Raw genomic sequence first — 25720 nt, 5'->3', positions numbered from 1 at the left:
GTGCCCTTTGCACAACTGGGAGTTGGAGTGTAGGCCCAGGTTTTGGTTGGTCCTAAGACCTCTCCAGCTTCTAAAGATCAAAGACATCAGGCAGAGGCACTCCTCACTGACTCGCCCTGGGTTATGTGTTTTGTGGGGCAGGGCATGCAGTGAGCCACACCTCTGTAATAGGGTGAAGTATTCGAAGTCCTGGCCCATGGTTATCTCGAGGGGGATCAGGCAGAGGAGGGCATGGTCATGGCATCTCCTCTAACCAGATTAGCCTGGGCAAAGTGTATTTGCCCAGAACTCCTTGCCAAATGAAGGGAATGCAAGGCCCCACCCTTATGTCCTGCTTTGGTGTACCTGTTCTTGGGACATGGGGAAGAATATGGACCATCTAACTAGGTAGCTAGGGTCTAATGGCCTGCAGATGACGGTGTCGGTTCAGGGAAGCTGCCAGGGTGATGCCAGTAGAGGTAAGTTGTTGGTCAGAGAACAGAACCCACCTTTCTGGGTCTTGGGGAGCCTCTAAGACCAGAAGTAACCTTCCTCTCTAGAAGCTTTGACCGTAGGAGACAAATGCTGCAATCTCTGAAAGAAGGGAGCATCTGTCCGGGTCCAAACATCCTCTTCCCCATTACCTGCCCTGCATCAGGCTCCACAGACACCCTGCTCAGACCCTAAGCCTTAGAATCCAATCAGCGCCAGGTGGTGGCGGCGCATGCCTTTAATCCCAGCACTCGGGAGGCAGAGCCAGGCGGATCTCTGTGAGTTCGAGGCCAGCCTGGGCTACCAAGTGAGTTCCAGGAAAGGCGCAAAGCTACACAGAGAAACCCTGTCTCGAAAAACCAAAAAAAAAAAAAAAAAAAAAAAAAAGAATCCAATCAGCGAAGAAGGGGCCAAGCCCTAATGTGGTGGCTTGAGGACCACTGGGCAGGACTATGTGGCACCAGCACTTTGGCCTGGGAGGAGTCAGGGCGTGGCACCTCTACTAGCTGGGGTGCAGGGAGCTCAGGCTACCTCTTTTTTGGTGTACAGACTAGCAGCTCAGAGAAAAATGATCGGAGCTCAGGCACTGGGACACACAGCCAGAATGGGAGATCTACAAAAGGGTTTATTTGCTCTCAGCCACTTAAGCACACCAAATGGCTGGTTTACATTCCAGGCTGAGGGTGTAAGAGAGTCCACCCCCATCAGAGGAGAGATGATGTCCCTGAGTCAGTGCCCCCCAAATCTCTATCTCCTTCCTTCTCAGGAGCTGGCCTTGGCACTGTCCAGAGCCAGCAGAGATCAAGGATTAGCACTAGTCTCCCGGACTCTGCCGGATCTGAGGCCTTTTCATACACACCGGTGAAGGGAGTACAACTCCAGAATTCAAAGGCTCGTTCCATGTTGGGTAAGGGTCTTGGACAGAAAGCTTAGATGTTCTGCCAGGGTCATCTGGGGTACCCCAAAAGCAGAGGAGCAGGTTTGGAGATAGAGGGTCCATGATTCGAGGGTCTACTCAGTCTCTCCGGGTGGGTGACTTGGGATACAAGCCCCAGGCACTGTCAGAGTGCTAACCAGGATTCCTGTTCCAGGGAAGAGGAGCCAAGGTGCCTGTGAAGTTCCCAGCCGGGCTCCTTAGGATACCCCCAAACTACCCAGAGGTCTTCATAGAGCTGTTTCCTTTGGGACTCTGGCTCCTAGCTGCCTGGGAGGCTTGAAGCTGAGCACTTCCTTGTAAGTAACACCTTTGGAAAGCAAGGAGAAGCAGATGACACCGTTAGTCCGCTTTCACCTAAGGGGAGAAACCAGCACCCCACGGGCCTTTAATCCTAAATGGGCCAATCCACTTAAAAACACTTAGTGTGGGCTGGGCAGGGGTGGCGCATGCCTTCAATCCAGCATTCAGGAGGCAGAGGCAGGTGTATGTCTGTGAGGCCAGCTTGGTCTGCAGAGAGAGTTCTAGGACAGGCAGGGGCTGTTATACAGAGAAACCCTGTCTCGGAAAAACCAAAAAAAAACTTTGGGTGAAAACTGCTGTAAATTTGCATTTCCAAGAAAACAGATGATGAGAGCTAGCTTGTGTTCAAAAAAAGAAAGCCAGCAAGCTCGTGTTCCTGTCTGTGGACTCAGCTGTGTGTCCGCTGTGGTCTATGGCAAAAGCAAAAGAACCCCGCCACAGTGTGTAGGTGGAGACCACAGATCAGATCCTGTGGCCCGTGGTTAAGGGAGTTACTTTGTTGAGCTGCAGAAGGGTTTCATCACACAGAATCAGACTCCTAAGCACAACACAGAAGGGAAGGATGCCTTCTGGGAGTGCAAGAGAACCTGGCAGGACATGATTTGAGAACCTCATCCCATCCAGCCTTCCCATGTCAGGGTACGAGAACATGGCAGGCAGGACAAGGGATAGCATGTCCCGGTGGACATGTCCTAGGACCTCCCTACTCCCCAGGCTAGACATGCCAATCTGGAGCAGACACCAGAGGCTAGTTCCAGATCAGGGGACAGTGGGCATCCCAGGGCCAGTTCTCAAAGGTATAGTAAGGGTCCTCAATGTAAGAGGACAGTCTGTCCGGAATCTGGAGATTCAACACAGTAACCATGGATGGATCTGGGGCTGGAGATGTAGGGAGAAAGGCTAAGCTGCATGGGAATAGACTGCCCGCCATGGCCAGAACATAAGAAAGATGTAGATGTTTCAGGAGCGGTCCTGAAAAGGGGTAAGGATAAATTCAAAAGGTATGAGAAGGAAGCCATAAGGATAAGTGGTGGTAGAGAGGACTCCAGTGTGGTCTAGACATGAGGATGCTGGGCAACATGGGTGGGGGAGAGGCCAGGGAATCAGTAGAGGCCAAAGGTACTGCTGTCCTGAGCACACAGATGCTCCACAGTTCTTGGGACCCATCTTGTGCCAGCCTTTGAAGGAGCTCCTGCAAGGGACACTCTTTGCCACTGCCTTCTCCTCTAGCCAGAAGTCAACCTGGCCAAGTTGTACTGCCCCACAATGCCCTTTAAACGCCCCCAACCTTTTATCTCATCTGCAACCCAGGGGCCAGAGGCTCGTCCATATAGGGCACACAGAGTCCAAAGCCAGACACTACGTGGAACCCACACTCACGCTTCCATTCCTCAAGGGTGCGGTCTACATCATCAAAGGAGTCATCGTATTTCTGGGCCTTGGGCTCATCCTCAGTGTCCTGCAGGGACTCAAAGTATGGATGGGCCAGTGCCTCAGCTGCCGTCACCCGCTGTTCTGCATCCAGCACCAGCATCTTTTCCAGAAGGTTCACAGCTGTGGGGAGAGCAAATCACGCCAAGCCACAGAATAGGACATACCCAGCAGCCTGAGACCTTCACCCCACCCAGCCCTACCTTGAGGGCTTGCATTGGTCAGGACAGAGGCAAAATCCTTCTTTTCCAGCTCAGGGAGGCCCTCCATGTAGTTCTTGGCCTATGGGGGGAGAAGACTGATAAGCCAGCTCCCAAACCCAAGCCCAGCCCACCACCCAGCTCCCCACTGACCTCAGCACTCTGTAGCTTCTGTACAAACTCAGGAGGAGGTGTCCCTGTCACCTTCATGATCTCCTTCAGCTGGTCCAGGTCTGTACCAAGGTCAGGAACACAGGGCAAGGGCAGAAGGTGGCCCCACCCAGCACCCACACCTTGACTGAAGGCCCATGATGCTCTACATAGAAGGATACGGTCATTGCCTTTGAACAGAATCTTTCCCGTAATCATCTCTGCCATAATGCAGCCAACAGACCAAATGTCCACTGAGATGGAAGTCCCATCAGTGCCCCATAGACAAGGATGACATTCATGTTCATGAGAGCCAAGAGAAGGGGACATGCAAGAGACCACATATGGGAGCCAAGTGTACATGGCCAGGAGGGGTGTACATAGAGGCACAGAGCACAAGCAGTCATCACAGAGGGTAGCAGCGTCCCACCCCAGCTCATTAGCCTCCCAGAGGTAGTGCCTACAAAAGGCTCCCTAGCAAGAAATGAGGAAGGGGGCTGGAGAGATGGCTCATCAGCTAAGAGCACTGGCTGCTCTTCCAGAGGACCTTGGTTTGGTTTCCAGCAACCGCATGGCAGCTCACAACTGTCTGTGCTCCAGTTCTAGAGGATCCAGTGCCATCTTCTGGCCCGTGCATGCACCAAGTACACATGTGATTGTATAGATATACATGCAGATAAGTACTTATATACATAAAATAAGTAAAATTCTTAAAAATGAAGAAGGGGCTGGACATGGTGACACAGGCCTTTTTTTATTTATTTATTTCATTTCAGGGCTGAGGACCGAACCCAGGACCTTGCGCTTGCTAGGCAGTGCTCTACCACTGAACTAAATCCCCAACCCCGACACAGGCCTTTAATTCCAGCACTTGAGAGGCAGAAGCAGGTGGATCTCTGTGGGTTCAAGACCAGTCTGGTCTACATTGTGAGCTCTGAGAATAGCCAGAGCTATATAGTGAGACCATGTCTCAAAAAAAAAAAGTATAAAATAATAATAAAGAAGGGCTGAGCTGAGGTATATCTCAATGATAGAGCACTTGCCTAGCATAAATAAGACTCTGGGTTCCATCCCCACACTACAAAAATAATTGAAAAATAAAAATGAATGGGTAACCGTGGGTGGTGTGCACTGGAATCTTTGGATAGATAGCCTCTTACCTGTCTGTGTGTAGCGCATCCAATTCAAGATGACCTCTGGTGCCCGGTACCACCGGGTCACCACGTAACCCGTCATCTCACTGTCTGCCTGTCTGGCTAGGCCAAAGTCTAGGATCTAAAGAAGATCGGGGAGGTGGAACTAAGGCACTGAGGACAAGCCAAATGTAGTCTAGAAGGCTCAAAGAAGCTGGGCTTGAAGTCTCCACACTGGAGCTTTTGCCCCCCTTTGGTCTTGGTCCCCCACCTCCCAGACTTTTCCCTGAGGTCAGTTCATCCGGCTCTACCCACCTCGGGAGAAAGTGCTAAGGATTTTCCTCTATTTTCCCATCCCCTGATCACCTTCAGGGGCCTCCAAACTCTTGCCCTGGGTGACTAGGAATGTTCACCCACTCTTTACCTAAAGCAGGTATCTGGCCCCAGGAACCATTAGCTGCTCAGTCTCAGATTGTCTGAGGTCTGCCTCTTTTTCTGGGCCAAAAGCCAAACGGACCAGTAGAGGGATAGAAGGGGTCCCCACCCCCGTCTTGGTCACCTTCGCCACCCAGTGATACCTTCAGCTCACAATCCTCATTCACAGCCAGGTTGCCAGGCTTCAAGTCCTGGGGGAAGAAAGGTGACCACTGTGACCCACCTGCCACAGCAAGGCCCAGGCAGCAATTCCTAGGGCCTCTAAAACAGGCCTGGCCCTTTTGAGGAAGGGCAGAGGGGCTGGGGTTCCCAGGGCAGGCTTTCAACTGGGGATTGATTATATACATCCTCCACCATACTTCTAGTTTGCCTTTTTATGGGTAAGCAATGGAAGCTGGGGTTGACCACTTCTGTTTACAGAGCTGGGGAGGGCCAGATAGGTAATCTCCCGGCCCCACCAGGACTCACTCTGTGGATGACACCGGCAGCATGGATATACTGTGGGAAAGAGGGAGTTCATTAGCCATCAGCTCAGGGAGCACTCCAAGCCACAGAGCCCTACCCTGCCCAACCAGGAAGCTCTGCCCACCTCCCTGGGGCCACCTCAGCCAAGCTTACCTTCAGCCCCTTCAGCATCTGGTACACAAGAAACTGGATTCTGTCTTCACTCAGAGTCTCATGCTTCATGAGCTTGCCCAGATCAGTGCCCATGAACGGCATCACCAGGTAACTGGAGGCAAGGGATGCAGCCAGTGGAACAAGGCTAGCCCCTAGACTTAAGCTAATACCCACTGGGCCTAGTTCATACCTTGCAAGACCGCATCCCAGCAGGGGCCCCTAAAGTATTACTCTGTAGCACCCGTCCTCACTAGCTTCAGGGTCCTATCATCCTATGGTGTTTCTACTCCCATCATGCCCTGCTAGGCTCCACTCTACCATCTGTCCATACCTATCCTTGGCTATTACACCATCTCAGTGCGTGCCCATATCCCCTCTTTCCAAAATGGCAGGCGGGGAATGGACTTTATGTCAGGGTTGTTTTGTTTGGGTTGGGGAGGCGGTGTTTATTTTTGAGGAAAGGTCTCACTTTGTAGCCCTGTCTGGCCTGGAACTTACTGTGCAGACCAGGATGGCCTCAAACTCACAGAGAGATCTGCCTCTGCCCTTGCCCCTGTCCCTGCCTCTTAAGTGCTGGAATTAAAGGCCGCACCACCATACTCGGGCTTGTTTTGTTTTCATTTTATTTTTTACATGTATGGATGTTTTGTCTCCATGTATATCTGTGCGTCATGTGTGTTCAGTGCTCACGGAAGCCAAAAGAGGGTATCAACTGTTCTGGGACTGGAGTTACAGACAGTTGTGAGCTACCATGTAGGTGCTGGGACTCAAACCCAGGTCCTCTGGAAGAACAGTCAGTGCTCTTAAGCACTGAGCCATCTCTCCAGCCCTTGTTTGTTTTGTTTTGTTTTGTTTTGTTTTGTTTTTGTTTGTTTGCTGTTTTGTTTTGTTTGAGACAGGGTCTCATGCAGCCCCAAATGGCCTCCAACTGCTGATCCTCCTACCTCTATCTCCCAAATGCTGAGATTACAAGTGTGTGCCAGCCACCACACTCTACCTCAGGGTTTTAAAATTCCTGACGAACGGGCATCATATGCCAGGTGAGCAGCTAGGGCTGCACCTGGAACTGGCACCTCAGATCATTCCGTTGTACTGATACCTCAGACACTGTGAGGGCCCAAGTGCTGGGCTTAGAAAGAAGAGAAAGTTTGGTTCTATGAGGGCTTGTCAGTATCCAGGGTACCTATAGTACATGGGAATGTGAGGAGCGAGAGGGCAGTAGGTAGGCATCTCAGCCTTCACTTGGCCCACGGAAAGAAGTTCTCAAACCCATTTAGAACCTGAAGCCAGTACCCAAAAGCTGCCCAGGTCCCTCCTGCCACACACAGGGTAACCAGGAATCTGGGGCAGGGGTTGGAGCTGCAAGGTTGGATGTTCAGGTGGGTGAAGGGAAGACAAAGGAGAATGGCATTATCACCCACCCCAGGGGGCCATAGTATATCTTGACCTATGCCAGTCAGCAACCAAGAGTATGCCTGCTACCCACCCACTCCAGCTCTTCCCAGGCCTCTGGTTGATAACAGTATGAGTCCAGGGATGACCAACCATAGTGCAGGACAGGCCCTATCTGCCAGCAAAAGGCAGCGACAGTTCAGATTTGGGGGCCACATGCTGGGTGCCAGGGTCTTGAACACAAACATCAGATCCAAGGTTAAAACTTGAGGCCATGTGAGGGTCCAAGTACCAAAGCTTGGAAGAAGAAAGAGACATGGCTCTACCAGGGCATGCTAGGCTTCATAGCTCCCAGGAGCACGTAGGAGTGTGTAATGAATGGGCTCTGGTAAGAAGAGTGAGTGGGCAGTGTGCACCCTATCCCTCACCTGGGCTATGGGAGAAGGCCCCCAACCGGACCCAGAACCTTTAAGCTGGCACCCTGAAGCCACCCAGGTTCCTCCCACCCACTGAGCCAGCCCAGGCCAGCACTTACAAGTCTGTGAAGTCATCCAGCGTCTCATCAGGCGTGAATACATCCAGTAGCCCAATCACCTGGGAAACAAGGACCAGACAGGATAGAGAACACATGCAAGGATTCAGTGCACGCCCAGGGTGACACTGTACCCCAGGCAGAAAACCCTCCTGTAACTATCCTCATCTCCTCCACTGTGCCCACTGTCAGCTCAGCCCCCACCCTGGTCCATGTGCCCACAGACACAGGCTATTTTTGGATGCTGACAGCCGGGATACTCTGGGGGGAGGGGCAGTCTCAAGTCTGGGTTGACTCCAGGCTTCTGAGCAATCCCGCCCCTTAGTCTTCCCTCCCACCTTTTTTTTTTTTTTTTCTCCCCAATGAAGCAGACCCAAGACCAAAGTGGGGACAGTCCCTTGGGAGGAATGAATACCTGGCAGGTCCTCCCTGGGGCCATGCCCTGGCTGTCAAGACCAAAGGGAAGCACCCATTTAAACACAGCTTCTGGTTGAGGGAGTTGGACAACAGATGGGCAATGTGACATCAGTTTCCTAGTACTTGGTTGGGGGACAGGAGCTCTGGGATCAAGGGAGGCCTCCTGAAGGGGGCTCATACTCATACGATGAGTAAATAAGCGAAGAGAGGCGGGGTGCCTGATGGCCAAAGCAGGAGTGTAAACACCTCCAGAGTAAGGAACAGAGAAGGAATCCAAGTGGCTGAAGCCCAGGCCAAAGAGGAACCAAGGAGAGGACAGAGGAAGAAGATTTGACTTAAATCCATAGAGCTGCTGTGGAAGGATTTTTGTTGTTGTTGTTGTTGTTTGTTTTTTGTTTTTTATTTTTTCGAGACAAGGTTTCTCTATGTAGCTTTGATGCCTGTCCTGGATCTCACGCTGTAGACCAGGCTGGCCTCGAACTCACAGAGATCCTCCTGGCTCTGCCTCCCGAGTGCTGGGATTAAAGCCATGCGCCATCACCACCCGGCTCTCTCTTTCTTTCTTTCTTTTTTTTCTTTTTTTTTTTTTTTTTTTTTTTTTTAGAGGGGGGCTGTAGAAGGATTTAAACAAAAATATAATGCTGAGGGCTGGCGGTGATGGCACACACACGCCTTTAATCTCAGCATTCGGGAGGCAGAGGCAGGTGGATCTCTGTGGGTTTGAGGCCAGCCTGGTCTACAAAGCAAGTTCTAAGACAGCCAGAGCTGTTACACAAAGAAACTCTGTCTCAAAAAAAGAAAAAGTTAAGAAAAAAAAAAAACAGATATAATGATGAATGTACTCCAAGTTTTAACAAAAGGACAGAGAGAATGAGGCAAGAGTAGACAGGAGGTAAAGGGCAGATGAGTGACCACTTTAGTCATGGCCAAAGTTGGGGGACAGATAAACCACAGATGTGACCTGAGGGCTTACCACACTCTGCAGAATAGATAGGGGATAGTGTCCTAGAGGTCAAGGTAAGTCCATCAAAGGAACTGACTTCTGCACTTTGTGGTACAGAATGTGACCCAGAGCCAAGGACCAAAGCTTGAGGAGAAGGCGAAAGGGTTTAGGGCTGGGTCTCTGGTGAGAGGAGCATACAGCCTGTCCAAACCTCAGTTTCCACATGAGAAGGTAAGCTACCATGGCAACCTCCCAGAAGGGGCTGAGGCATCCTGAAAGCTGGCCCTCCCAGGTGAGGGCAGGACAGCAGCTTGGTGTAAGACCCTTGGCAAGGCAGGGTTGACCCACAGACTCGCTCAGAAGTGGGGAGTGAATGAAGAGGCCCACAATCCTTGGCTGGAGAAGAGTACAGGATAGGTAGGTGGGTAGGTGGGAGTTGGGGGCTCTGAGGATGGGGGCGCCCACACCCATGAGAACAAAGCCTTTTACTGTTTGGCTTGTTTGTTTTTACTGTTTACAGGCCTTTGGGGAAGTGGGGAAGCAGACAAAGCGGAGCTGGCGTCCATCTTAAGCAGGCTTCACGAAGAAAAGAAAGAAAGATCCACCAGGTCGGGGCTAGAGAGATGGCTCAGCAGTTAAGAGCACTGGCTGTTTTTCCAGAAGTCCTGAGTTCAATTCCCAGCAACCACATAACCATCTATAGTGGGATCTAATGCCCTCTTCTGGCATAAAGTTGTACATGTAAATAGAGCCCCATATACATTAAATAAATAAATAAATAAATAAATAAATCTTTTTAAAAAATCCACCAGGTCAGCCAAGAGTGGCAGTGATGAAGCCATGGGGGGGGGGGGTCAGTTATGGGGTCAGTTTGCTGTTAGCTAGAGGGAGTTCATTGTTCCATGGGGCTATTGACTCTGATGGTCCTGGAGGTTAAAACATGTCAGGATTAGCGCAACTGCCCAGGTGGGAAGTGGGAGCAGGAATCGAACTTACAGCCTCAGGAAGAACCATATGAAGACAAAGCCCCCTGGTTGAGAGAAGGATTCTGAGAGAAGGGGTGGTCATGTGCATTATCCTGCCATGGGCAGGTAGGACTGAGATGCTTTCCCTGACGGGAGAAATGCACACCAACAATGGTGGCAGTAATGCTTCGCTCCTTAAATCCCGTATCCACAGAGACTGGAGGCTTTGGGATGATAGAGCCAGGGTGCATAATCCTAGCGACCTGCCTGCCTGGAATAGAAGACTCAGGAGGTGGGCAAAAGAAGACCTAGGGTGGGGAAGAGATGCCCCACCAACCTGAGTGGAGACAGGGTCTGGAGTGAGCCCTGAGGAGCCCTGAGGCCTAGAACATACCCTGACCACTGCCTGGGCTGAGAAAATAGAGGTGGACCGAAGGTGAAACCAAGCAAGCCACTGAAGCCAGGGCTGAACTTGTACCGTCACCCAGAAAGGGGTCTGGGATCTGCCTCCACTTCCCACCTGGAAGCTGCTGTTAGCTTACTCAAGCGGGAGGCTTAACTGGGTAGGAGGTACCCAGGCCCCGGGAAGCTGGGGCGGTGGGCAGGATTTGCAGGGGAGGGCAGGATGAGAGGTGGCCGGTGCACAGTGTCCGCATCTGGGACCGGCGTTGGACTCACGTTCTCGTGGCGCATGTGTTTGAGGAGCCGCAGTTCTCTGTAGGCGCGCTTGGCAAACAGCTCGGACTGGAAGGGCCGGTACAATTTCTTGATTGCCACCTTGTTACCAGTGCGGCTGTCTACTGCAGAGCTGCGGGGCGGACAGCTTGGCTAGAGAACCCGCCCGGTTATCGCCAGCAGCCGCCTGCCCTGCCTGCCGCCCCGCCCGGCGAACGCTCACCACACTGCACCATAGGCACCAGAGCCCACGGGCTGCAGGTCCTGGTACACGACGCGGACCTCCCAGGCCGTTTTGGTCACCTCCTGGCGGTAAAAGCCCTTGCGGGCGGGTGGCGGGGAGCTCATCCCCGGCCGGAGCACCGCGCCCCAGGACCGGACCCGGGATCAGGGGCTCCGCCCGCTCTCCCCAGGTCACTGCGTGGCAGGCGGGCTCCGCGCCACCCGCCCGCCTCTGGGGCTGTCCCTTACGGCCTCTTCTCTTGGGGTCGTCACCCTGAACTCCCTGTAACCGCCAACTCTCACCCGATCCTTGTCTCCGGCCGGCAAAGTGGTCCCTCCCGGCCCACTGACCAACCCGGCCCCCGAGCCCTGAACACGTGACACCCCCGTCTGCCCTCCGGCCCCTGCGGAAACCCGAGGAGGCCTCCGGGGTTGGGCGGAAGGCTTGGGAAGAGGGGGGGCAGGAAGCTGCCCCATAGCTCACACGGGACCTGGGGCGGGAGGTGGCGCTGAAACGCCTTGGCCGGACTCTATCCTTATTAGACTTCTCGGCCCTGGGGGTCTTAGCAGGTGCTTCTCTGGATTGCAACCTTTCCTGTCCTTCCAGAACTCCGAGCCCATTCTAGGCAACTTGAGCTCACCAACTTCTACTCCAGCCCCAGGTCAGGTTTACCTGCCCATTTACCAATCCCATCCCATCCCAATTGTTTTCCTGTTCCCCGGCTCAACTCTTCTTTCCCAAGGATGCCCCGCCCCTGGGGCTGATCCATTCATCTCCTTCTCTATGGATAGAAGAGGTATTTTGTTGTCTCCCAGACATCTCAGGTTGCATCCTCAACCCCATTGTGGCCACTAGCTCTCAGCTTCCCAATCTAGGAACCCGAGGAGTTGGTCATATAGGCCCTTCTAGGGCCCCTTTGCCCCTCTGTTCCCCGCCCTGGCCCCCACCTGGTATGTGGAGTGCCTCCTTCAAGCACTGAATAGGACTGGCCCTCTATCTATCCCACCTGCTATCCATCTTGACCTTCAAAGCCCGGAATGAGCTAAAGGTGTGTGCCCCCAGGAAAAAAAAAAAAAAAAAAAAAAAAAGGAGATCCTATGTAATGCCTTCATGTGAGCTTTCTCTCTGGGGTCTGGCCCAGACCTGAACCAGATGCGTCCTGGAGGGTACAGCCACCAACCTTCCCACAGCCTAGTGACCAAAGTCCATTCCAGGATCCCACTGGGTGGATGAGTAGTAACAAGATCCCCCAGAACTCTCTTCCCCTCCCTCCATGCCTGCCTGCCTGCCTGCTGCCATGAATCAGCAGCTCAAGGCCAGCCAGAGCAGCTTTACACCTGGGCTGCTGCTGCTGCTGATGTGGCACATTCACAAGCAGACAAGAGTGAGCAGAGGGAGCTCTGGGCCACTCAGACCACATCTGCCTGTATCCTGTGCCCTATATGCCCTGGGAGGCTTCTGGCCACCCACCCATCCCCTCCAAAAATCTCCCCAGTTCCCCTCCTTATTCTAGGGGGGACTAAGCCAGACCAGACTTTGGAACGAGGGCCATATATTGGGCTCTACTCCTGCGGCCAGTCCCCCAACACTAGGTCTCCCCTAGGACCAGCTGCCAGACTAAGGCCTCTGGAGGTCCAAGATTCAGCACATGGGGCATGATACATAAGCTGGCTGTATCCTGAGCTAAGGTAGCCTTTTTGCCTTAGCCAGGAAGGAAAGGAAAGCTATTTCCCGTATCCTGTCCAATCCCTGAGGAAGAACTGGCCTTTACTCCAGAGACAATCCCACCCCATCACCCCACCCCAGAGCCAGCTTCATCACTGAGTAAAAGGGAGCCAAGCCTGTCCACTGAATCCCAATGTACATAAAACAGCAGAGACCAATGTGGGATGGCTATCACACCATTTCCCCCCTTTAACCTGTGGGTCTTATCCTGCACTAGTCTCCCAGGTTCTTGACCCCTCCAAGGAGCTGTGATGGCACCAGAAATGACCACTGCTCTCACTCGGCGATCCAGGGGTGCAAAGTCTGTGGGGCTGGCTGGAAGAGGACCAAGCCAGGGGTCCACCCACCCCTCCAGGCAGCAGGAGCGGTAGAAGCGATAGGGTCTGGAGCCTTCCACACCAACAAGAGCAACAGGGAAACCCCTTTATTGTGCACACTAAGTGCAGGCACTTGACATCCAGAGCCCCCTGATCCCTGATAGCAGAAGTTCATCACCTCTTCGGGGAGGAGCCACACCGCCAGCCCGCCTTCCAACAGCACCCTACCTCCAAAGTTACTTGGTCAGCTCCTCTCTGGGGAAAGGGGAGATGAAGGATGCCTCACAGACCACAGCACCCCAGACCAGCTGCAGAGGTACAAGGGTAGGTGGAGGTAGAATGTGGACAGACGTTTGTCAGCTTTGAATCAAGGTCCAGGAGCAAGACTGTCCAAGTTCATATTCATGGGTGCTGTCCACCTAGCATCCTTGAGATTAGACCCCCTCCTTCATCGGCTTCCCAGCAGGCATTGTGTCCTTGTGCCCCAGGATCCTGCAGCAGCTCCTACACCCTAGCAGAAAAGTCCTGGTTTTGGCTCAAACGAATGGATCTTGGCACCTCTCCGAGCCTTAGTCTATCTAATTCACAACTGGGTCTCAAGACCCATTAGGTAACAGGAACTTGGGAAAGGGCAGGCAAGAGTGTCTCCATCTTAGGTGCCCTACCAGAAATGGCTGCTGACCTTTGGATGCTCACAGATTCATACACACCAGCACCTGCCTGCATATGCTCTGATGTGTACACCAGGAACATACACTCATGCCCATTTGTCCACATATCACAGGTAAACACAAAGCTGCAGCTGGCTTTTCTGATTAGACACCTGGTGATGGTCTCTGCCTTGCCACCCCCAGAGGAAACTCCACTCAGTTGGGTGGTGGGCACTGGCCCTGCCTCAGCTTTCAGCCACTCACTTCCAGGTTGAGCTGCTCCAACCACTGTGACTCCCACCCCCTCAGAGTCTTCGGGGGGGGGGGGGCATGGCCCATTTGCCTTTCTCCCAATCCAGAGTCTTCAGAGCAGAAGAGATTCCAGACAGGGACACATTCAGATCCCCCACAGAGGTCCCAAGGAGAACCTGGGTGGACCAAGGTAGGCCCAGAAACACTACTGCCTGGACTCCAGCACATAATGGCAGGCATATGTACACATTCGTGCATTCATGTGTGTTAGATGTGTAGAGTTTTCTCAAGGCAAAGGGTCCCAGGTTACGTGTCAGGGCTGCCTGAGAGGCACCTCTTGAGGAAAACTGGAAAGCTGAGGAAAGGGGGCAGGCCCAGGCCTCCCCTCAGGCCTCACTGCTCAATCTCATGGGTGCCAGGCAGCTGCGATGGCTCCAGGGGCTTGAAGCTAAGGACTTCCTGGTAAGTAAGCTCTGGGGGAATGAAAAAAAAGGGGGGTGAGATTGTGCTGTTCCCCCCCACACACACAACCCGGTTCCTCATCTGCATGCATGGTATCTGCTTCCCAGCCCACATCTACCACTGCCTAAGCTGAGAAACAGAGCCTGCCCCACATTGTCCTCCAAGTTTCTGACACACACACACACACACACACACACACACACACACCCCTTTCATGTCTCACTCTGGAGTACAGACATTCATGTGGTTTCCCCTCCCAGGCCACTTGGGGGCAAGTTCTAGGGAGTTTCTTGCATGAAACATGTAAAGTCTTGTTGTGAGAAAATGCAGCCCACAGACTTCTTGGGCACTGCTCCCTCTCCCGTGCCCCCTTGCCCTGTGCTCACCCTTCCACTCCTCCAGTGTGCGCTCCTTGGCCTCAACACTTTCATCATAGGGTTCAGCCTCTGGCTCATCGTCAGGATCATGGTACTGGCTGAAGTAGGCATGGGCCAAGGCTTCAGCTGCACTGACCCTCTGGTCACTGTCTAGCACCAGCATCCTTCCAAGGAGGTCTACAGCTACAGGAATGAGGGTTAACACCACATCCGGTCCTGGATCTGAAGCCCAACCCATACCCAGTACCAGTCCTCACCCAGAGGGTTGGCTCCATGGAAGACACTGCTGAGGTCCTTCTGGGGCATGGGGGGCAGAGACTGGATGTATGTCCGGGCCTGGGGACACATAAGAAGGGCTTGAAGGACTAATTATCCTCCATTCCCATGACTCCAAACTGGGCAGAAGGCTTCAGGAGATGGCCCTGATGCATTCATTCCAATCTGCCTGGCAGGTGCCCCAGCAAGCCAGAGTCTTGCTCTCGAAGTCTGGGGGCTCCCTAGCTGGGTGGTGGTGACACACACCTTTAATCCCAGCACTCAGGAGGCAGAGGCAGGTGGATCCCTGAGTTCAAGGCCAGCTTGGTCTACAGAGCAAGTTCCAGGACAGCCAGGGCTACACAGGGAAGCCTTGACTCCCAAAACAAAACAAAAAAGTCTGGGGACTCCAGACCTCCACGTGGCTTCTGGTGATGTCTGCAGAAGCCAAATATTCAAAGCTTCCTCTGCTCTCACCTGCCTCTACTGTCTACAGCTGGAGGAGTTCCTGTCAGTACTGATGGGTTTGTGCTCCACTCTTGCCCCTACCTGGAGATGTCCTCCTGGCTCACCTGCTTCTCCCTGAAGGGTTGGGTTTCTAGTACAAGCTCTGTCCTGCTCTGTCCATGTCCCCCACAGGATGCCCATTTATCTGCATACCACCCCCTCCCCAACATGACTGGGTGCTTGGTCAGCAGAAGAACAAACAGATGGACGGATGGCCACTAACTTACATGCTCCGAGGATATCTTTGCCAGAACCTCAGGGCTGGGTGTGCCCACCACCTCCATGATTCTCTTCAGCTGGTCGATGTCTACCTAGCTCAGGAAACACCTGGTGGCCAGTCTTTCCAGCCCCAGCCCCTGGTACACTGGGGAGCTGTGGCTCAGGACAAGGAGCCCCACGTGACATGGCATAAGAGGGAAGACTTCGGAAAAGGGCTGGTGACCACCCCTACCTACCCTGTAGGATGGGACCCCAGCTTGACCCTGCTCCCCAAGGATACAGTCGTTGCCCGGAAAGAGGGCCTTTCCTTGGAGAAGCTCAGCCATGATGCATCCCACAGACCAGATGTCCACTGTTGGGGGAGAATAAGGAGACTCTTTCAGTCTGCTACCCCCAAATTCTTCCTGTGGAGCTGGGGAGAAGCCTGCTCAATGACCCTCAGTCATATCCAGAACCAAAGAGACCAGTGGAGTTCTGTCCCCTACCCTGAGAAGAGGTATGAGGACACCCACCAAGTCAGAAGCCTTTCTAAAGCTGGTCCCACCAATTTCTCTTGCCCCTCACTCAGAGCTCCAAAGCATGCTCTTCTCCCTTTCAGCCCTTCTTCCTATGCCCAATTTGTCACCTTCCCTACACATTGGTGTGAGCACTGCCTGCCCACCCTTCTAGGACAGGGCCACCGTGGAGGGTCGACAGCACCTGTCTGGTTGTAGTGCATCCAGTTCAGCATGATCTCTGGCGCCCGGTACCAACGTGTGGCCACGTATCCAGTCATCTCCTCATCAGCCTGGCGCGCTAGCCCGAAGTCCAGGATCTGGAGGACCACAGGCGTTATGTAAGACCCCTATCTCTCTGTGCGCTCCCCACCGTTCGCACACCCCACCCCACCCCTTACCCTAAGCTCGCAGTCCTCATTCACCGCCACATTGCTGGGCTTCAGGTCCTGCAGGGTGGGTGGGGTGGGCGGGCGTGAGTGCGGCGGCCGTGAGCCCGGGCAGAGTGACTGACCCTCACCCTCGCCCACAGCTGCACCTACCCGGTGGATGATGCCTGCCGAGTGGATATACTGCAGGGGAGGGCAGACCGGGTGAGCCCAGGCTCCGTCCCGTTCTGCCCCAACCCAACGCGGTCGAGGGAACGAACCCCAGAGCCCACGCGCCCCACCTTCAGCCCACGCAGCAGCTGGTAGACAAGGAACTGAACATGCTCATCGCTCAGTGCCTGGCACTTGACGATGTTATTCAGGTCAGCGCCCATCAGGGTGGTCACCAGGTACCTGCAACAGGGTCAGGAGTTAGGACTGTGTCTCGCTACCCCCTCCCCGACTAAGCTCCCAAGGCCACCGCCAAGCCTGCCCAGGCCGCTCACACTTCGCTGAAATCCTCGATGGATGTGGCCGGCGTGAAGACGTCCAGAAGCCCTATGACCTGGGCAGGGAACCGAGGCAGGACCACAGCACAGCTGTAGGCAACGCCCCGCTGGTTTGAGCCCCGCCCATATGGGGGCGTGTCCCCTAAAGGCCCCTCCCCTCCCGGTTCGCTCCCGCCCCCACCAGGCAGTGTCGGTTGTTCAATCCCCACACCACTGGCCCGCCCTCTCACGTTCTCGTGCTTCAGGTGTTTGAGGAGGCGCAGCTCGCGGTAGGTCCTCCTCGCGTGGATCAGGGATTGGAAAGGGCGAGACAGCTTCTTCACAGCCACCTTCTGGCGCAGACGCGCGTCGTAGGCCGAGCTGCAAGGTGGGCGAGTGAGGCGATGCGCGAGCGCCTGGCCTGAGTCCACCCTGCGCCGGAGTGCAGGAGAGCAAGCCTCCGCTGCTGGTTCCAAGACCTAGGAGGCCGGTCCCTGCCTGCTGTCTCCACGCCGCCCTTCTTGGACCTCCCTTAGGAGACCCCCTTGAGTAGACTGAGCGTTCTCCGGCAGAGTTGGTTTTTGTTTTTTTGTTTTTTTTAAATCTTTTCTTCTCTCGTGATTCTAGCCCAAACCTAAGACTCTACTCACAACGAGACCGCTGCATGGAAAACACGCTAAGAACATGTCCACGGACACTCCCTCAGCAAGCAGCCCTCCTCCTTCCTTGCCGTGAGCAAGGGAGGCTTACCTACAAAGCCGTGAACACCCCACCCCCACGCCTCCGCACGTTAGATTGAGGAAGGAAGAGGTGTTTATTGCATCCTAATTTGTAATTGAAGCTGGACGTGGTGGTTCAAGCCTGTAATCCCAGCTCTTGGGGAGGCTGAAGCAAAAGATCTGAAATGAGTTCAAGGCTAGCTGGTGAAACACTGTCTTATAAAAAAGCAAAGAAAACCCCTACACACAACATATAACTGAACAAGTGGATGGTAGGAAATGTTCATCCCGGGTGGGTTGGGTGCTCTCTGGCCCACTACCTGGAGACTGGAGGACCCTCCACCTCTACCCTTCTTTCTTCCTTCCTTCCTTTTTGGTTTTTTGAGACAGGGTTTCTCTGTGTAGTCCTGGCTGTCCAGGAACTCACTCTGTAGACCAGGCTGGCCTCAACCTTACAGAGATCCGTCTGCCTCTGCCTCCTGAGTGCTGGGATTAAAGGCATGTGCTACCACCACCACCCAGCTCCTCTTCACCCTTCTGTCCTTCACTGGAAGGCCTCAAATGAGCAAATGAGAACACGCCCTCTTCTGTATTGGTGGGACCTAGACCAGCATGATCATGAGCTGTGGTCATAGGGCTTTTCCCCACATTCTGGTCCCACTGCCCTCAAGACTGGAGCAGCTATGAACCCACTGAAGGAGCCTAGCTGGCTACAGTCTCTTCATCTCGGGGTGCACCCTTCCCTGCAGTGAATGGAGACAGGATACCACCCATTCCCACCAGGCGAGAGAAGGCAAGGATAGGACATGGTGGATCTGGGATGCTCATGAGACTAGAGAGTCGTGGAGGGAAGCTGGTTCCCTATGATAAACGGAACATCGAAATAACTCCTGGGGTGAGGTGTGGTGGGAGTGGCCACTAGAGCCGCAGATCCCCCTGTTCCATTGCATCTGTACAAGTTACCAGGAGTTGGCATCCTATCACCAACCTCAGTAGAGCAACTGAACAAACGCAGCATCACAGACCAGTGGAGACCCACCCAGGCCTCACTTGGGAAAGTTGGCTGCCCCCAGTAACTCCTAGATGGTCAGCCCCCAGACAATTCCATCTGAGTCCATATCCAAGCCCTCTGCAAGATGTCTGCCCCCCTTCCTCCTCACCCCACTCCCACCCTCCTCCCTCTCCCCCTCCCCTCCCTCCCTCCCTCTAATTTATTACTGCATTATTTGTTTTTTTTTGTTTTGTTTTTTTTTTTTGGTTTTTCGAGACAGGGTTTCTCTGTGTAGCTTTGCGCCTTTCCTGGGACTCACTTGGTAGCCCAGGCTGGCCTCGAACTCACAGAGATCCGCCTGGCTCTGCCTCCCGAGTGCTGGGATTAAAGGCGTGCGCCACCACCGCCCGGCGCATTATTTGTTTTTAAATGGGATTTTGTGTAACATCCTCCTCTTCTACTTGCTGAGCCCATGAGCATCCCAGACACAGCCTGTCTTATCTTTTCCTCTGTCCTGCTCCTTGGGTATTGGGGGGGGGGGGGAGATCCTGTCTCTATCACTGTGGAGGGGGGTACACCCTAAGAGAAACAAAAAGGAGATAAGGAACAAGTGTCATCAGAACAAGCTTATCCATCTCATAGTACTAGGATTATAGACTACAGACGTGCGGTGCCATCCCATGACCAAGCTCACTATGGGCCCTGTAAAGCAGGACTGGTTTCCTCTCTATTACAGAATCTGTAAGATTTCATCAGCAGCCCTGCCGTCAGAGCTTTGACACAGGCGAATGACAGCATAAGATCCAAGATTTGAGCCTCAGCCCCCATTCCCAGTGCTGGGGTGTGGGGCACATATCCGTGTCCACACCCTTGACCAGCCTGTCAACACGGACTATCTGCACCCATTCTCCAATCCCGGGTGCCTGGGAGCTAGCTGGCTTCAGCCAACCTGTACTCTGCCCGGATCAAGACTCTAACCCTTGATCCTCAAGCCCTAGCTGCGGGGCTATATCCTGAGATCCTTTGTTGGGTAGACTGGGGTAGGGTGTAGACAGGAGGGTAGATGTCTGATTCTGCTCAAGCCTCTGTCTGAGACTCCTAGGACACTGGAGGAGGGGTAGTAGGATCCACGAAGAGTTTGATGGCTTCCGAAGAGGAGAGGTCTCCCCACAGCGCTGGGAGCCCCCTTTTCAAACACTCAGGTCTGGGGGCATGTTAGACCCTCCAGCTATTTAGACTCTGCCCCAAATAACCCGGATGGCTGCTCCATTTAGCAGCCCCAGAGACTTGCTCTCCCGCCAGCTGTGACGCCGCGGGATTCGGCCTTACTGGGAGAAACTAGGGATCAGAGATGGGGGGGACGTTAGAGGACCCCCTCCCTACCAACGAGTGTAATCTAGTAGGAAAAGTTTCCTCCGTGTCCCCCTCCCCCCCATTCATTCTTCAGAAGCGTGCCGGCCGGGGGCGGAGGCAGGGCGAGGCCCCTCCCCACGCCGGGAACCCCACGTCGCGCTGGAGGGTCGCGCACACTTTCCCGCCCAGCTCCCACCAGATCCTTGCCGGCCCCTACCAGACCGAGCCGTAGGCGCCGGAGCCCACCGGGCGTAGGCCCTGCAGCCGCTGCGGCACCTCCCATACTGTTTTGTTCAGCTCCTGCCGGTAGAATCCCGCGCGCGGACCCGACATATCCGCAGCGGCAGCTGGAGCGAGCGCCCCGGAGCCCCGGAGCCCCGCGCAGCACCCGGCCCGCGCCCCACGCCCAGCAGGCGTGAGCACCGCTGAGCAAAGCGGGGTGGGGGGTGGGGGGCTGCGGCGCAGCAGGGCGGGGCGGCGGGGCGGGGCCGAGGCCGGGCGGATTTCCCCAGCCTGGCGACCGACCGGGGGCGGGGAAGCGGGAGGGGGGTGGAAAAGGGATGGGGGGGAGTGTTCCCGGAGACAGACGTGCAGCTTCCTGCCCCTGGGAGACGGCGACAAAGGAGAAAGCCGTCTTCTCTCTCGTGGGGATGACGAGCAGACCTCTTGCTTGTATTTCCCACCTTCGCCTTCTGCATGCCGCGCGCGCTGCCCCTGCCTTTCCCCGGGTCCCAGCTCTGATTCCGTCCTCAGAAATGAGGGGAAATTGTTAAAAAGCGAGCTAGAGCACATGGTGAGGATGCTTGCAGAACAAAAAACACTAGCCATGTAAAAACTAAAGGCTCTGGGTGAAAAGGAGCGCCACGGCGCTAACCCAGGGCCCCACCGTGGGAGGCGCGTTGTGGTCTGGGCGAGGAGGACGCTTCCCTTTGGCATTAGTGGTTCACCTTCCAGTAGACTTACCTTGGTGACAGAGCCTTCAGGGGACGTTATCTACCCTGCATCTTGCCCTAACCTAGGTCTAGGAGGAGCTCCTGGAAGAGGTGAGCTCTCGGCGGCCAGTCAGGACCAGGGACAGCAGCAGCACCATGGTTGGGGCCACAAGGTTTGGTCCCCAAATGAATCCTTTTTGGTATTGGGTATTTTCCCTTCGTATGAAGCACCCACCTCACTGACATCCTCGAAACGCACCCAGCCCTAACTTTCTCAGGCCACTAGCACGAGGTGGCCCAGCAGGTCTGCCACCCAGGCAGGCGCAGTTCAGTTTGTCACCAAGTATAGAAAGCTCCCGTTTTCCTGGTGTTTTCGAGGTGGATGGATACTCTCATGTGCAGTATGGTCTCACCGGTATGTGTCACTCTAAGACAGCGGTTCTCAACCTGTGAGTCTCCACCCCGACCATCAAAAAACACAGATATTTATATTATGATTCATAACAGTAGCAAAATTACAGCTATGAAGTAGCAACGAAAATAATTTTATGTGTTGGGGGGTCACTGTAACATGAGGAACTCTTTTTTTAAAGATTTATTTATTATGTATACAGTGTTCTGCCTGCATGTATCTCTGCAGGCCAGAAAAGGGCACAAAATCTCATTGCAGATGGCTGTGAGCCACCACCATGTGGTTGCTGGGACTTGAACTCAGGACCTCTGGAAGAACAGCCAGTGCTTCAAACCTCTGACCATCTCTCCAGCCTGAGGAACTCTACGAAAGGGTCACAGCATTAGGAAGGTTGGAAACCACTGCTCTCGGCCCTACTTTAATTCACACTTAAAAGTGAACATGGAGTCAGGCGTCACGGTGCACACCTTTGATCCTAGCACTCAGGAGGCAGAGGCAGGTGGATCTCTGGGAGTTCAAGGCCAGCTTGATCTACATTTGTGAGTTCCAGAACAGCCAGAGCTATATAATAGAGACCCTGTCACACACACACACACACACACACACACACACACACACACACAAACAACCTTGTCCCCCAATAAAGAAAGTGAAAGTGAACATGGACCTAGTGTGGTAGCTTCCATCTGTAATTCAAATGCTCAGGAAGCTAAATATGGAGGACCACAGCAAGTTCAAGGCCTTTCTGGGCTACATAGTGAATTCAAAGCAACCTGAACTACAGAGCGAGACCCTGTCTCAAGGCAGAAAGAGAAAGAAAGAAAAACCAGGTATGGTGGCACACATCTTTAACCCTAGCACTCGGGAGAGAGAGGCAAGTGGGTCTTTGTGAATGCAAGCCCAGCCTGGACTGCAGAGCAAGTTCCAGAACAGCTAGGGCAACACAGCGAAACCCTGTCTCGAAAACTAAAATAAATAAAGTAAAACAAATAGTAATATAATGTAAAATATAAATTAAAAATTGTCAGCTAAGCTGGGCAGTGGCGGCGGCGAATGCCTTTAATTCCAGCACTCGGGAAGCAGAGGCAGGTGGATCCCTGTGAGTTTGAGGCCAGCCTGATTTACAGAGTGAGATCCAGCCAGGACTACACAGAGAAACCGTGTGAAGAAACACAACAAAATAAAACAAAACAAATCGTCAGCTAAACTAAACTAAGCCAGTGAAGTACCAGGCACTAGAAGTATCTACCGTGAATCCTGAGATAGAGTGGGGCATACAAAGTGGCCAAGGAAATAGCTCCAAGCCTCAGTCTCTAGCCCCTCACAAGACTTTGCCTAAGCCCCAGGCCATCCTTGGCAGCAGCTTCCCCTCTGGGAGCCGTTCTCAATCCTGGAGCCTAGCCAGAGAACCTGAGGGTGGCCCCAGCCCCCACTGCTCAGGACAATAAAGCTCAGAGAGCACCTTTCCCGGGGGTGGGCTGAGGTTTTGTGCAAAGCTAATGGAGCTTCAGCTAAAGGCAGAGGAGGGGGGGGGGGAACTGAGCCAGGGTGATGGTGGGGGGTTGGGAACCTTGCCTACACAGTGGCCAGGAGGGTAGTGGCCTTTGTCTGTACAGCAGCAGGGCAGGGCCAGGCAGTTACCAGGGTAACCTGCCTTGTCTCCTCCACATTCCCAAGGATGCCCAATTTGGCTCAACTGGAAAGTGGGAAAGGGGGCAGGATGAAGGCTTAGGACAATAGTAGCCACATACCCAGGAGGGCCTCAGACCAATTTTCCTGACTGCTTCCACCACCCCCAAGTCCAGGTGGTCAGAGCTGACAACTGTTAGCCAGGGCTTAGACCTAGCCAGACTTAGCTCTCACACAGTGGTGATTCTGGTCCTCAGCAAACTGTTCTGGACTCCTCTTTCCACCTGTTGTGCCCACCCACGGGTCCCAGGTGCCTTCTGAGGACTGTAGGATCAAACACTACAGGGAGTGGCCACCTAAGTTTAAGTTGGTAGTGAGTGCTAGAGGTCCCCTTGAAGGATAGCCCTGAAGCAGGCACAAGGTGGCATTGTAATAGAGGGCAGGTGTGTTGGGAGCTGCAACATAAAAAGTCCAGGACTCTGTCTCCATCCTCTGCTATGATTTAGTGCCACCCCTAAATATCAACCCCATCTTCTATTGCCCGCTATGTTCAAGCCCCCTTTTCAACTAGACAGTTCCCCAGTGGTTAGCTTGCCCACTCAGATCCCACAGATTCCGAGAGTGGTCAGAATGCACTTTGTGAAAGATAAATCTGGAAGAAGGAACTGATTTAGGGGGAGGTACTACAGGTTGCCTACCACAGCCCCTTCTCCTCCTGTCTCTAGTACAATGGAAAGAAAGTGGTCATAGAGGAAAGCTAGAGATCATCCCTGGGTTTGTTGGTGATGCTGCTTCAACTCAAGGTTGGTCTCATGCGCCTATCCATCCCTAAGCACTCCAACACAGAGGCCAAGTTTTTACCCTTTGCTGGTTCCCCAGGACAAGCCCCCGAATCTCTGCACACACTTGTCTACTCTTGAAGGAATGTGAGGAATAAGGATGGACACCCCACCTGGAACCTGCTGGGACTGCCGACCACCCCCAAGCTTAGCAGTGTGTATGCTTCTGTCCAGTGAGAAGATGGTCTTTAGGGGTCCACTCTGGAAGCCAAGCCTCAAGGTTCCCAGTTCTTTTATCCCAGCTCTGCATTCCAAAACATGACCCCTTCACCCCTGCTGACTTAGTGATACTTAGTTCAGATTCCCTGGCCAGTCTTGTATTGAAATCACAGTAGATGCATCACTTCAGGGGGGATATTGACTGTTGGTCTTGTACTCCTTCTTGGGAGAGACAGCCCCCCAATCAGGACTCCCCAGACATAGGATGTGACAGTGCATTCTGGGAAGAGTTCAGGATGGGATCAATGGACAGAATTTGAATCCAGCCAGAATCACACTGGACCACTTTACTTCCTGTTATGGAACACTGATGAGTAGGTATCTGGAGAGGATGGGAGGCTCCCCAAGGGCAGACCCACTTGTCTAGCTTGCTGCTGGGTTCTCTGTCTCCTACAGTGCCCTTAGCAGAAGTGATTGTGGAGCTGGGTGTGGTGGCACACACCTTTAATCTCAGAGACAGAAGCAGGCAGAACTGAGTTCAAGGCCACTTCTGGGCTACAAAGCAAGTTCCAGGCCAGCCAGGCTTACACATTGATAACCTTTCAAAAAACGAAACAAAACACAACACAAAAAAACCTTGTGGAGTGAATGAGGCTCTCTGTGTGTGCGCGTATCTCAGTTTAACTCACACTGGAATACTTTCTAGGTCTAGAGCCTGGGGATTAGGAGCAATCCTCTTTCCTACCGTGGTTTGAATGAGAAGACCTGATAGGCTCATGTTTGAATGCTTGGTCCCCAGTTGGTGGACTGGTTAGGATTAGGAGGTGTGGCCTTGTTGGAGGAGGTTTGTCACTGGGGGTGGGCTTTGAGGTTTCAAAAGCGCATGCCAGTTGCAGTCTGTCTGTCTCTGCCTGTAACTTTCAGAACAGAGATGCCTTGCCTGTCTGCCGCCATGTGCCCCACCATGATGGTCATGTACTAACCCTCTGAAACTGTAAGCAAGCTCCCAAATAAATGGTTTCTGTTCTAAGCTGCGTTGGTCATGGTATCTCCTCACAGCAACAGAACAAGAACTAAGACATACACTAACAGATTCCTGGAACTCATGGCCTCATGGCACCACTGACTCTCTGGCTGTGACTCTTTTTTTTTTTTTTCCAAGACAGGGTTTCTCTGTATAGTTTTGGTGCCTGTCCTGGATCTTGCTCTGTAGACTAGGGTGGCCTCGAACTCACAGAGGTCCTCCTGGCTCTGCCTCCCGAGAGTGCTGTGTCACCACTACCCAGCTTAGCCGTAGACTTTTTATCCTGTAACATCTTGCAGCATCTTGTGGCACCCAGCAGAAGCTGATCTCAAGGCCCCCTTGGGACTCACTGTGCACACGATGTTCACACATATGTGCCCAGAAAACATGTGCCGTAAGGCGGTCACCACACCTTGGAAACAGGTATGGAGGACCAGCCGGGTAGCTCAGAGGTGAAAGGAGCTTGCCACCAAGCCTGATGACCTGTGTTTGACCCCCAGAACCCGTAAGGTGTAAAGAAGCGACTCCCGCAGAAACAAGTGTGGGGATACACAGTTAGGATCAAGCGCACACCCCTCCTACTCTTGTCATGTGGAAAAAAGGTGGAGGAAAGTCAGGAGAGGGTGTGGAAGCTGAAGGCTGCCGAAGCCCAAGATACTACAACTAGCCTAATCCCTGTGTCCAGAGTGACCCCCGACTGGCCCCCACAGGGGCCTATTTTGGTAT

General features: G+C 53.5%; 2 protein-coding genes across 3 annotated transcripts; both read right to left on the bottom strand.

Annotated features, from left to right (window-relative positions):
• Window positions 1-1076: 1076 nt before the first annotated feature.
• Mapk12 (mitogen-activated protein kinase 12) lies at window positions 1077-11125 on the bottom strand. The gene is made up of 12 exons (XM_059247032.1): window positions 10823-11125; window positions 10603-10732; window positions 7603-7661; window positions 5676-5787; window positions 5526-5555; window positions 5201-5248; window positions 4650-4764; window positions 3672-3743; window positions 3493-3572; window positions 3343-3421; window positions 3089-3262; window positions 1077-1715 (listed from the first exon to the last, which is right to left on the bottom strand). Exons 1-12 carry the CDS (start codon window positions 10945-10947, stop codon window positions 1636-1638), a joined length of 1104 nt encoding a protein of 367 aa, XP_059103015.1. The 5' UTR covers window positions 10948-11125; the 3' UTR covers window positions 1077-1635.
• Window positions 11126-13838: 2713 nt separating this feature from the next.
• Window positions 13839-20332, bottom strand: Mapk11 (mitogen-activated protein kinase 11). 2 transcript variants are annotated; one of them, XM_059247068.1, is made up of 11 exons: window positions 20217-20332; window positions 16955-17317; window positions 16751-16862; window positions 16623-16652; window positions 16482-16529; window positions 16286-16400; window positions 15867-15938; window positions 15595-15674; window positions 14863-14941; window positions 14615-14788; window positions 13839-14239 (listed from the first exon to the last, which is right to left on the bottom strand). In XM_059247068.1, exons 1-11 carry the CDS (start codon window positions 20330-20332, stop codon window positions 14160-14162), a joined length of 1269 nt encoding a protein of 422 aa, XP_059103051.1. In that variant the 3' UTR covers window positions 13839-14159. The 2 variants fall into 2 exon arrangements, with proteins under 2 accessions (XP_059103051.1, XP_059103052.1); XM_059247069.1 differs by lacking the exon at window positions 16623-16652.
• Between the last annotated feature and the right edge of the window lie 5388 nt (window positions 20333-25720).

This window comes from Peromyscus eremicus, chromosome 20 (genome assembly GCF_949786415.1).
Source record: "Peromyscus eremicus chromosome 20, PerEre_H2_v1, whole genome shotgun sequence".
NCBI lineage: Eukaryota > Metazoa > Chordata > Mammalia > Rodentia > Cricetidae > Peromyscus > Peromyscus eremicus.
This window is presented reverse-complemented; position numbering and strand designations above follow the sequence as displayed.